General features: G+C 36.8%; 1 protein-coding gene across 1 annotated transcript in view; it reads left to right on the top strand.

Moving 5' to 3' along the window:
• C9 (complement component 9) overlaps nt 1-12,412 on the top strand; it is a 53,290-nt gene extending 40,878 nt beyond the window's left edge. Inside the window, exon 10 of the mRNA XM_006874684.1 lies at nt 12,194-12,412. Within this exon, the coding sequence (XP_006874746.1) occupies nt 12,194-12,412 (219 nt within the window). The remainder of the gene's footprint in view (nt 1-12,193) is intronic.
• Nucleotides 12,413-12,594: the final 182 nt, after the last annotated feature.

Genomic DNA, 12,594 nt, shown 5'->3' with positions numbered 1-12,594 from the left:
TGAAGAAACAAAATTGACAATAGCTAGTATTTTCAAGTTGACAACAACTAGTTGGTAATACTAGTTATTGTTAATTTTGTTTCATCGTTCTAATTTGTCTTTAAAGAATGAGTAAAGCCTTCAAAATTCCCTCAGAATTCAGAAACTTTTATCTAATATTCCTCTACATTTTTGAAAAATAGCTGTTCATGGAAGACCAAACATATTTTTGTGACTTTAAATATATTGTCCAAAAATAGGAAAAATGGGGAAGGAAATTACTGTCCAAATTAGCAGATTCATATGTGAAATTGCAATCAGGAAACACCCATTTATTTTTATCATGTTTAATTCTTAGATTCATGATCTTGAACTCAGTGAAATAAATCAATGTAGGACAATCTTGCTCTGTTGTCAGATGAAATGAGACCAATTATTGTGCCTTGGATGGCCACCTGCAAGGTTAAGAGACACCAGCACTATGCAACAAGCCAGAATGTAAAATAGAAGCATGAAACATATTATCAGGCCAATTTACTGAGCTATCCCATGAAACTGTGACCCTAAATCTCCAAACCAAGGAACCAAATGCCATGAGGCTTTTGGCAGTACACTCTTTTTGATGATCAATGTGAAAAGTACAACTCTTCTGTCGCTGTTATTGCTGTTGTTTTGGTGGTGGTGATGAATATATCTATTGTGCAACTTTTGCCATTCCAACCTTTTACAGGTATGCAATTTACTGATAGCAATTAAAATAATTAGCTGTGCAACTCTACTCTTCATCAATGCAATTTTTCTATCCCCATGAATTCCTCCTCCCCCCGTCCCCTGCCCCTGTTGTTGTTGTTAAGCATTGCTGAGTAAGGTCTGACTCATAGCAACCCTGTATTGGGTTTCTGCAGAGCAGCTGGTGGGTTTGAATGGCTGACCTTGTGGTTCAACGTCCAATGCTTATTCTATGGTACTACACCTGCAATCTGCCCCTAGAAACCACTAATAACTTTGTTCTCTATACATTTGCATTTTCTTATCTTTTTATATATGTCAGGTCATAACAATATTGCCCTTTTGTGATTTATTTCACTCAATATACCTTTAAATTTCCTTCATATTATAGCATATATAAAGACTTCATTCCTTCTATTGGATTAGTAGTATCCAATTGTATGTATATGCCTTTCTCCATAAATCAGATGCCTGGCGTTTTCAGATTAATATTCTACCTCAAGAATTGACAGCTATACATAATCTACTGTGGACCACACTTTAAATTTACCTTCTGTTTTTCTTGGTCAAAAAAGAGTTTTGTTTTTATGTGTTCAACTGGATGTAGAGTTGTTTTCAACACCATTGGCCTTCTGGATAAGAGCAAGCAGCAAAGACGACCCTAAAGATACTGCCAACTTGGATTAGGGATTATAAAATCGTGAACACAGTGAGTCCACCTTCCAACATGAAGTCTCAGTTAATTCCCAGGCTTCATGAGGCAGAAGACTGTCCTAGTGGGAGGCACTTATCTAGGTTTTTATGGCACAAATAATTTATCTTGGAGCAAACACCAGGAAGTTATATTACTCTAAGTACCAGGCTTTATGAATTCATTCTGAGATTTTCTAAGAAAACACGTGGTTATACATACACTTTCCATACTAAAGTAATTATGTATGTCAGTCAGTTTGTCATACTGTGATAGAAATTATGCTAGAGATTGCATGATAAAATTTTACAAAGACCTATGATTTATTCATTGCAAATACATTTTTTTAACAACATAAAAGGCAAGTACACACGTGGACGTCTCACATTAAACACACAGGAATCAAATTGACTACATCCAACTCCACGGTACATAACAACAACAATAGCAACAATGGAAAAAGACAATGGAGAAGCTCAGTGTCATCAGCTAAAAGATGTCAGGGCAGACTGGATCAGACCCTCAATTGTTCATATGCAAGTTCAAACTGAAGCTGAAGCAAGTTAAAACAACTCCACAAAAGCCAAAATATGACCTTGAGCATAGCCCATGAGAATTTAGAGATGATCTCAAGAACATATTTGGTTCATTAGATATTAATAACTTAACACAAAAGAATTATAGGATGAGATCAAAAACATACTTATAATAAAATCATTTCTAACACTTCTATGTAGGAATAAAAATAGCACTCATTCCACTGACAAACTACCTTTGGTATATATAGTTTAAGTATTTTGGAGCCTGAAAGAAACCTAAAGTTACTCAATATCAAGCTACAATGTCAATGTATTTTCAGTCTAGCAAGTTCCATGATACATGACATTCACTGAAGATATATCTACAAATGGCCACAAGATAAGAGAGTTACATAGTATATGATAGAATTAATACTTTTAGTTGTTTAATAGAAAGTCAGAGTTCATCAGACAAAAGACAAAGATCTGACTTTTGAGCAAAACTTCCCACACTGTGTTTGAGAAGTGCATTAACATTGTCCTTTATCTTCTAGTGGGATTTTGGATTCCAGGGTTTGAGGCTCTGTTGAAACTATCGCCAGTCTGCGTCCTTCATCGTTCTCTCTTTGAACACTGTTTATACAATTCATCCAAACTGTGTTTTCTCCATGACCCCTCTCTTCCTGTATATTAGATAATCTGGCCTTGACTTTCCTTTGAAGAATAAAATAGCATGAATTTGTCTTCTCAAAAATCAAAATAACTTTTCCACTTGCTTATGTTGTTTATGCCAATGTGGCAGCATTGGTAAGAAGTTTCTTGCCTTCAAATAAACATGACATAGTTGTAATCTGAATCCTACATACTGATCATATAAGGCTGTGCTGGTAAACAGTTGACTACTGACATTGACAGAGTCTGTGTTGACTCTGAAGGAGTTCTTGATAAATCCTGTATATGAACCTTTTGTTGTTAAGTGCCATCAAGTCAGCTGCAACTCATATCAACTCTGTATAGGATTTTCGAGGAGCACCTGGAAGGTTTGAACTGCTGATCTTGCGGCTAGAAATTCAGTGCTTATCCTACAGCGCCACACCAGGACTCTATATAAGCCTATTTCTGCTTACAAGTTTTGCAAGGATCTTCCCCCACTGTACGCTTTTTCACCTTTTCAATGCTATTTTTCACAACAGATTTCCTCTTTTTTACTTTTTGTTTGAAATAACTTCAGACTTACAGTAAATTATACAAATAATACACACTGAAGAGTTCAAAGAAAATAGTAGAGATTTCATGTATATCTTTCATCTAGGAGCCCTTAACATTAACAACTTACAGACATAGTTTAATGAAGAAAAACATAATGTTAACATTGACACATACCATTAACTAAACCACAGACCTTGTCCAAATGCCACCATTTTTTCTCCTGATGTTCGTTTTTCTGTTCCAGGATGCAAACCACAGTCCTGTTTCCACATTTAGCTTCATTGTCATGTCTCCTTGGTCTCCTCCAATCAAGCTTTCCTTGTCTTTCATAACCTCGACACTTTCATTAGATTTAGATTGTACATTTTGACAAGAACATCAACTGCTATGTGCTAGATCTAGGTATTTCCAAAAAATAAGTTAAATTATTTAAAGTGTTAAACACAATTAAAAACTTAATTTGGTTCCTATATAGTATACTATATAATATTTCACATGCTTACATTTTAAGCTAAGTATGATTTCTTTGTTCCATTTAATTTTAAAAGGTAAATGGTCAGGTAAACTAGATATTTCTGTATTCTTATAAATAAATTTTTAATTGCTGAGGTCCAGGGGAAAAAAAGTATTTTGTGTTTTTCTAGTGTACTGTATCTGAAGGCACAAACTGTTGATATTTTGTTTTGGTTTTCTATATAGTCAAATGTACCTTTCTTTTTCATTGTGCTGAGGTTGTTTGTTTGTGTTTTTAACCTGGTGCCATGATTCTCACAATTGTTGTTACTTTTGAGTCCATTGCAGCTGCTGTCACTGTGTCAATCCATCTGATTGGGGGTCTTCCTCCTTTTAGCTGACCCTTCACCGAGCATTATATCTGTCTCCGGGGACTCACCCCTCCTCATAGCATGTTCAAAGAATGAGAATCTTGCCATCCTGACTTCTACAGAACAGTTTGTACTTCTAGAAGTCCATGGTACTTTTAATGCCAAAATTCAAGTGCATGAATTCTTCTATAGTCTTCCTTATTCATTATACAACTTTCATATACATATGAGGCAATTGAAAATACCATGGTTTGGGTCATATTTTGGCTTCCTTCCAATCCGAGTGGCTCATTTTTCTGCACTGTAGCAGACAATGTTCTGCTGTCAATTCATGTTTTCATCTGGCTCTATAGCTAACACTCTTCTGCTACTGTTCATAAAGCTTTGTTTTTTAAAACTGGACAATTTTCATGTTTTTCTTTAAAATAACATCATCAATAGTTCTTGATAACTGCAGACATTTGGGGGTATTTGGGAGTACTCAGAAACACATGGTGATGGTGATTTTCCTGTTTGTAGTCATCACCAATAAGGAATGGCATAGGAAACTGCTGTCAAACCAGTAAGACTACATTTATGCATCCATCATTTTCAAGATTGTTGGTAACTTGAGCATATTTCCCCCAGATAACCTTGCCTCCTTGTGTCACCAGGCCCAATTTGTTCACATTCACTTCAGTGACAGTCCCTTTGGTGATCACACCCAAAGTTGCATAGAGTGGGCATGAAGGATTCTTCTTCACAACAAGTATCGGTAAGCAGAAGGTAGCTTTAAGTTCAGGATGTGTTACATGAGCCTCTTGAAACGTAAGCCCATTGGTCTGATGAATCTGTGGAATTTAGGTGGTTTTTATGTAAAGCCATCTCCAACAAAGCAGACTTCGGTAACCAACCTTTTCCATGCTTTCTTTTATTCTCTTTCCTGTCTGAATAAGTTTTAATACTTCTGTTTCTCCCTGGGCATGGACTTTGGGCAGGGGGACTTCCCATTTTCCCTTTCTCTTTTCTTTTTTGTTTAATCATATTGGAAAGTACTTTAACTCGGAACAGCTCCTCTCTGTCCAGCCGATAAGCAGGTACTGGACCTCGTGGAGTCTTCTCATTATTTTTTTGTTTGGTGTTTCTTTTTTCATGCATCTTGATAGTCTTTTTCATTTGTATTTTCTCAGCATGACGCTGTTTATGGTACAACTTAGCCTTCAGACAAATCATTTTTGACCTTCTTCCAACGTTCATGAGCCTCTTGACTTAACTTCTTTTTATCTCATGATAATGCAAACGATATCCATAGCACTTACACAGGGTCGCTATGAGTCGGAACCGACTCCACGGCACTTAACAACAACTATAGTATAGGTCAATATATTTGCTTTGTGGCATGGTGACGGCAGCAAAGCCACTGGGCGCAACCTCCAGGGCTTGAAGAACTAATCAGTTTTGGGGTCCCTAAGACCCATGAGCTGAATGGATTCAGCCCACAATAGGAAGCTGCTGTTCATAAAGCTTTTAGTGGCTAAGCGTTCAGAAGTAGTCCTCTTCTCCTTCCTCCTGGTCTGTCTTAATCCAGAAGCTTCCCTAAAACCTGTGTACCACTAGTGACCCTGCTAGTATTTAAATGCTGGTGGCAGAGTTTTCAGTACAAGTCACCACAGTATGACAAACAGATGCATGGGGATTGTACATGTAGGGTAAGTTAAGAGAGCAAATGTATTCTATTTCCCTATGAATATCTCATTCTTCTTATATGGTTTATGAAAAGACTGCTATCTTCTCCCAACAGCTTTACAGGGCTACCCTTATCATAAATCGAGTTTCTAAATGTAGATAGTTGTTGTTAGGCAGAAGCATCTCTATGGAAAATCACACCAATATCAAGCACTTTAATCGCACCCCTGTCCAAACATCCAGCACCTGTCTTTTAAATAAATTTACCATAATATCAGCTTAAAAATATAACTCTCATCCATTTCTCTTGTATCTAACACATTATGGCACTACATGAAAATTCCTTGTTTTCATTGATGAAAGTTGGTCAAATTCACTTTTTTTTCAGTTTCTTCTCTTTCTATACTCAACTCAGAGCAAGATCACACAGTCTGTTCAACTCATCGATGTTGCTAGCTGCTGTCAAGTTAGTTCCAACTCATAGTGACCCCATGTACAACAGAAAGAAAAACTGCCCAGTTCTGTGCCATCTTCACAACCATTGCCATGTTTGAACCCATTGTTTTATAGATGGATGTTTGCAACTATTTCTCATTTTGAGTTGTGCCCCATCAGCAAATGAATGTCCCAAGAGCTTTGCTCCATTCATGTAATTCTTGACACAGCCACTGCGTCAATCCTTTCCTTTGAAAATCTTCTTCTTTTTCACTCATCAACCATGATGTCCTTCTCTAGGGAATAGTTCCTCCTGATAACATGTACAAAGTATGGGAGACGAAGTCTCATCATCCTGGCTTCTAAGGAACATTCTGGCTATACTTCTTCCAACACAGATGTGTTCATTCTTTTGGCAGTCCATGGTATTTTTAATATTCTTCACCAAAACTGAAGCTCAAATGACTCCATTCTTCTTCAGTCTTCCTTATTTATTGTTTGGTCTTCACATGCATATAAAGCAATTAATAATACCATGGCTTGGGTCAGGTACACCATAATTCTCAAAGTGACAGCTTTACTTTTTAACCCACTTATTTTAAAGAGTGTTTTGCAGCAGATTTGTCCAATGCAATATATGTCATTTGATTTCTTGACAGCTGCTTCAATAGATGTTGATTGTGGACCCTAATGAAATCCTTGACAACATTAATATTTTCTCCATATATGATATTGTTTTTCTGTTTTGAGGTTATTTTTTCTTTATTTGTAATCTATACTGAAGGAAGATTGTATGTAATCTTTAATCTTTATCAGTAAGTTTTTCAAGTGTTCACTTTCAGCAAGCAAGGTTGTTCCATCTATATATCACAGGCTGTTAATGAATCTTCCTCCACTTCTGAAGCTGAGTACTTCTTCATATAGTCCAATTTGATCTATGGAAAATTTTGAAAGTATTAGCTGTTTTGTTTTATTATACTTCTAAATTTTATTTTATTATCATTGTTGAGAATATACACAGAAAATATACACCAATTCCAAAAGAATTTTTACATGTATTATTTAGTGATACGGACTCCATTCTTCTCACCCTCCTTTTCTGTGTTGTTCCTCCCTCATTAACCTAATTCAGTGCTCCCTCTGGTGGCACTCATCAGTTTAATTCCACATAGAGAGTTCTTTAAACAGCATAATTCTCAAGGCAAACATTTTACTAGTTAAGCAAAATTATTCTTCAGTTTTAAGATGAGTTCATGTCTTAAGATGGTTTTAAGATTTAAGGATTATCACTGAAATTTTGGGTTAAGATTTAAGGATTATCTCAGGGCTGTAGTTTCATCCACCACCCCACCACCACCACCACCACCACCACCCCCATGGCTCCAGAAAGTCTAGAGTCCACAAGAATTTGAAATTCTTCTCTACATCTTTCCCTTTGTTGAAGATTTTTCTTTGGAATCTGTGATCAAAATGTTCATGAAGCTGTTCATGGAACAAATTATCAACATATTCCACAACCTCCACTCATTCCTGACTCTTCTTCCTCTGTTGCTCCAAGTGAGTAGAGATCATTATTATACCTTGGATGATCACCTTCCAAGATTTTAGGAGTACAGGCACTATACAACAAACTTGGAGGTAGCATACAAGCACTAAACACATAATTTACTGGAATGTCCAATGAAACCATGACCCTAAACCTCCAAGCCAAGGAGCCCAATCCCATGAGGTGATTCATTATACATAAGCAGCCTCAGAAACTACTCTCTTTGCCATTGTGATAAAAATGTTTATCACACAATTGTCAATTCCACCTTTGACAGGTATACATCATTGACAGGAATTACAATAATCAGATGTGCAGCCCTGCCCTTAATCAATGTAATTTTTCCATGACCACTAACCTGTTCATCCCTCTCAATCCTACCTCCAGGAATCACTAACTAATTTTGATCATTATACATTTGCCTTTATTTATATATTGTTGCTGCTGCTGTTGTTACGTGCTCTCAAGTCAGTTCCCACCCAGAGTGACCCTGTATAGGTATAGGGTTTCCAAGAGTGGCTGGTGAGTTTGAACACCAAGGTTGGCTTTGCAGTCCAGTGCATTAACCCACAACACCACACCAGGACTCCATATACACATATATGGGATCATCCAATATTTGTTCTTTTATGATTGGCTTATTCCATTCAGTATAATGTCTTCAAGCTCTGTTCATACTGTAGCATATATCAATAGGTCTGAAGTATGAGAGATAAAATCTGGCCACAGCCTTCCATATGGGTTGCACCTCAGTGCAAAGAAAACAAAAATCCTCACTAATGGACCAATAAATAAGTCAAGATAGATGAAGAAATGTTTGAAGTTATTAAAGACTTCATTTTGCTCAGATTAACCATCAACATTCGTGGAAATAGCAGTCAAGAAATCAAATGACATATTGCATTAGGCAAATCTGCCACAAAAGACCTCTCTAAAGTGTTCAATAGCAAAGATATCAGTTTGAGGTCTAAGGTGCACCTGACAAAAGCCATGGTATTTTAAAGAGTCTCATGAACATGTGAAAGTTGGACAATGTATAAGGAAGACCGTAAAAGAATTGATGCATTTGAGTGATGGTGTTGGAGGAGACTATTACAAGTACTTCCCTAATGAACTCCATAACTCCATGAGTATGGTGTCTGAGTTGTGTGTACCCATTTCAATGAATTAGTGAACACAGATGAGAAGTAGAAGATGCTATGTGAGGGATGGTTGGTGCCACTTTTCAATTTAATTTAATTTTTTTTTGGCAGATACCGTACTTGTTTTTTGTTTTGTATGTGTCATATAGTCAGTTCCAACTCATAATGACTATTAACAGCAGAAGGAAACACTGCCTAATCCTCACAATTGTTATATCTAAAACCATTGTTGCTGCCACGACATCAATTCAGCCTGGAGGTCTTCCTCTATTTTATTGCCTTTCAATCTGAGGGGCTTATCTTCCAGCACTATATCAGCGTTCCACTACTATTCATAAGGTTTTCAGTAGCTAATCATTCAGAGGTTCAAGCCTACCAGACACTCCTTGGGAGAAAAAATAAGGTTTCCTCCTCCTGCAAAAGGTTTACAGCCTCGGAAACTCTAAACAGGGTCACTATGAGTCAGAGCTGACTCGATGGTACTTAACAACGACTACAACAACAACCATTCAGAAGTCCAACTTTCTTTCTTCCTAGTCTGTCTTAGTCTGAAAACCTATCCACCATGGTTGAACTTATCCCCCATGCTGAACCCTATCCACCATGGTTGAACCTATCCCCCATGCTGAACCCTATCCACCATGGTTGAACTTGCTGGTATTTAAAATAACCAGTGCAACAGTGGCCAGCATTACAGCAACACATAATTGTGACAACACAACAAACTGATAGATGTGTGGTTGTTGCCATGAAATTGTTCATCAATTCTGTCATCATTCTCATTATTTCTGTTGTATCTGTTGTGATGTCCCCTTTTCACCTCAAAGTTGATGCAACAGAATGCAGAAATTATCAAACAATATCATTAGTATAACATGCAAGTAAAATTTTGCTGAAGACGACTCAAAAATGGTTGCAACACAATATCAACAGGGAGCTGCCAGAAACTCAAGCAAGATTCAGAAGAGGATGTGATATGAGAGATACTGTTGCCACCAGATGAATCTACACCTTGGCTGAGTATCAGAAAGATGTTTGCTTATGTTTTATTGACTATGAAAAAGCATTAGATGATGTGAATCATAACAAACCATGGGTTTTCCAGAACATTTCATTATACTTATGAGGAACCTTTACATAGACAAAAAAGGCAGCCATCAGAACAGAATAAGAGGATACAGAATGGTTTAAAATGAGAAAAATTGTGTTTCACAGTTATATTTACAAACTAAGAAGTTGGATAATATGACAATATTAACAGGACTGGAGAGAGAGTCTATTAACAACCTGTGATATGCAGATGACACAACCTTGCTTATTGAAAGCAAAGAGGACTTGAAATACTGATGAAGATTTAAAAAAAAAAAAAAATCCTTCAGTATGGATTGAACCTCAATGTAAAGAAAACAAAAATCCTCCCCACTGGACCAATAAGTAACATCTTGATAGATGGAGAAAGGATTAAAATTGTCAAAGACTTTATTTTACTTGGATCTACAGTCAACACTTATTGAAACAGCAGTCAAAAAATCAAAGGATGTGTTGCATTAGGCAAATCTGCTGCAAAAGACTTCTGTAAAGAAAAAAGACTAAGGTGTGCCTGACCCAAGCCAAGCCTTAGTATTCTCAATTGCCTCATATGAATGTAAAACCTGGACAATGAATAAGGAAGACCAAGACCAAGACCTTAGAAGAATCAATGCATTTGAATTATGTAGTTGCAGAAGAATATTGAGAGTACCATGGACTGTCAGAAGAACAAATAAATTTGTGTTGGAAGGAGTATAGCCAGAATGCTCCTTAGAAGTGAAAATGCTAAGACTTCATCTCTCATACTTTGGGCATATTATCAGGATGGACCAGTCCCTGGAAAAGGATATCATGCTTGATAAAGTAGATGGTCATTGAGAAAGCAGATTCCCAATGAGATGGATTGGCACAGTGATAGCAACAATGAGTTCAAACATAACAGCTATTGTGGGACTAGTGCACTTCCAGGCAGTGTCTCATTCTGTTGTGTACAGGTTCACTTCAAGTCATAGCTGACTCAAAGGCACCTAATAGCACAACCACAAGGACCCAGGATCACATTAGCCCAAACTGAGCTACAGTTTGCCAGTACTATCATGCTTCCAGTTCCTTCTAACTCCAGGGTGGAAGCCCTTTGGGTTCCAGCCTAAATCACAGCTGACACTGAGTTTTTACCAGCCCACTACTGTGCTCCTTTGCCTCTTAGACCCTTGAGTGAGTTTTTCTGAATTAGGAAATGTCTCAATTAAATAAGCAAACAAATAATATTAATAAAAACAATCCATTGACATCTAGTCAATCCCTACTCATAGTGACCCTACAGGATTTCAGAGAGTATTCATCTTCAGACTCATACTGCTACATCTTTCTCCCTGAGTGAAGGTGTTGGGTTCAAATCTCTAACATTTTGGTTAGCTGTCAGGCTCTTGAACTATTGTGCCACCAAAGTTCCTTTTATCTCACTTCTGGGGCTCAAAATATGGGGATTATGTCTCTGGATTTTCACTTTTTCCTACACTATTTCCTACAATAGTTCTTCACAGTATTTCTTCGTTAGCTATCCAGAATCTTCGAGCAGATTTTAAAAATTGTGGTTTTATTCTGATCAGCCTTTTTTATTGTATTTAGAGAAAGGGCTAGTCTGCTTTGTTAACTCCATCATTACCCTCCATTCTCCAGGAAAGCTTTTTAAAAGAACATTCTAGACTTGGCCTTGCACACAAATTTCTTCTAGGAAAAAATAGAAATCACCTGACTGCCTCTGGAAGAAAGCAAAGGGGAAATGCCTCAAGAACAAGTCAGAAAATAATATGTCAATAAATTGCCCTGTGAAAACTTTAAACTTCCTCTTGTTTAAAATGAACCAATTCGATGGCACTTAACAAAACACCGTTTCACATACCTCACATGGACATACTCTAAAGCGTAGGTGACAAGGTTGAGGGCTATCAGACTGACTTAATGGCAGTGGAGCAGCTAGAACAGAATAATGCAAATGTTGATACAATGTGAAGAATGTAACTAATGTCACTGAACAACATGTATAGAAATTGTTGAATGACAATTTGTTTTCTGTGTTTACGTCCACCTAAAATACAATAGAATATTGTTTGTAAAAATACATATATCTTGTCCTTTGTAACACGTATCACAGTTTCCATTTTAAATTGATCTCTGTGACTATTTTGTTAATATCAGTTCCTTATCTTTATAATGTGACCTCCATGATGCCCAAGATTACAACTGTGTTCGGACTTTTAAGATACCATCTTTTTATATAGTCTCTAAAGCTAACATTGCACCCAACAATCATAATCATTCAATAGACATTTATTGGCTCAATGAAGAAATCATTGAGGGGAGAATATTCTACAAGCGTCATCAGTAGAAAATGACCTAAAATTAGGTGTCTTGCTTTCTTGCAGCTATCTCCTATATATAATCTAGTTCCCGTGAAAATGAAAGATGCACACCTAAAGAAACAAAATCTGGAACGATCCATTGAAGACTATATCAATGAATTCAGTGTGCGGAAATGCCACCCATGTCAAAATGGGGGCACTGTGATACTGCTGAATGGACAATGTTTGTGCACCTGCCCACTGGCATTTAAAGGACTTGCCTGCGAAATAAAGAAACAGTAAATGTATTCATTTAAGGTTTAAAAAAAAATGTATATTTGATATTGCTAGGGAAAGAAATTATACTTTGGGTTGTTTAATTTAAAAACCAGTTCTTGAATGAATTTTATTAAGCTTTTAAATTACCCATGTAAACAGAATAAAGAATAAAGTGTGAAAATGAACAAATCAGCCTTTGTGTGTGT

The sequence above is a fragment of the Chrysochloris asiatica genome, unplaced genomic scaffold (genome assembly GCF_000296735.1).
Source record: "Chrysochloris asiatica unplaced genomic scaffold, ChrAsi1.0 scaffold00293, whole genome shotgun sequence".
NCBI classification, from domain to species: domain Eukaryota; kingdom Metazoa; phylum Chordata; class Mammalia; order Afrosoricida; family Chrysochloridae; genus Chrysochloris; species Chrysochloris asiatica.
The sequence above is the reverse complement of the archived record's forward strand: the minus strand, read 5'-3'. Positions and strand labels throughout refer to the sequence as shown.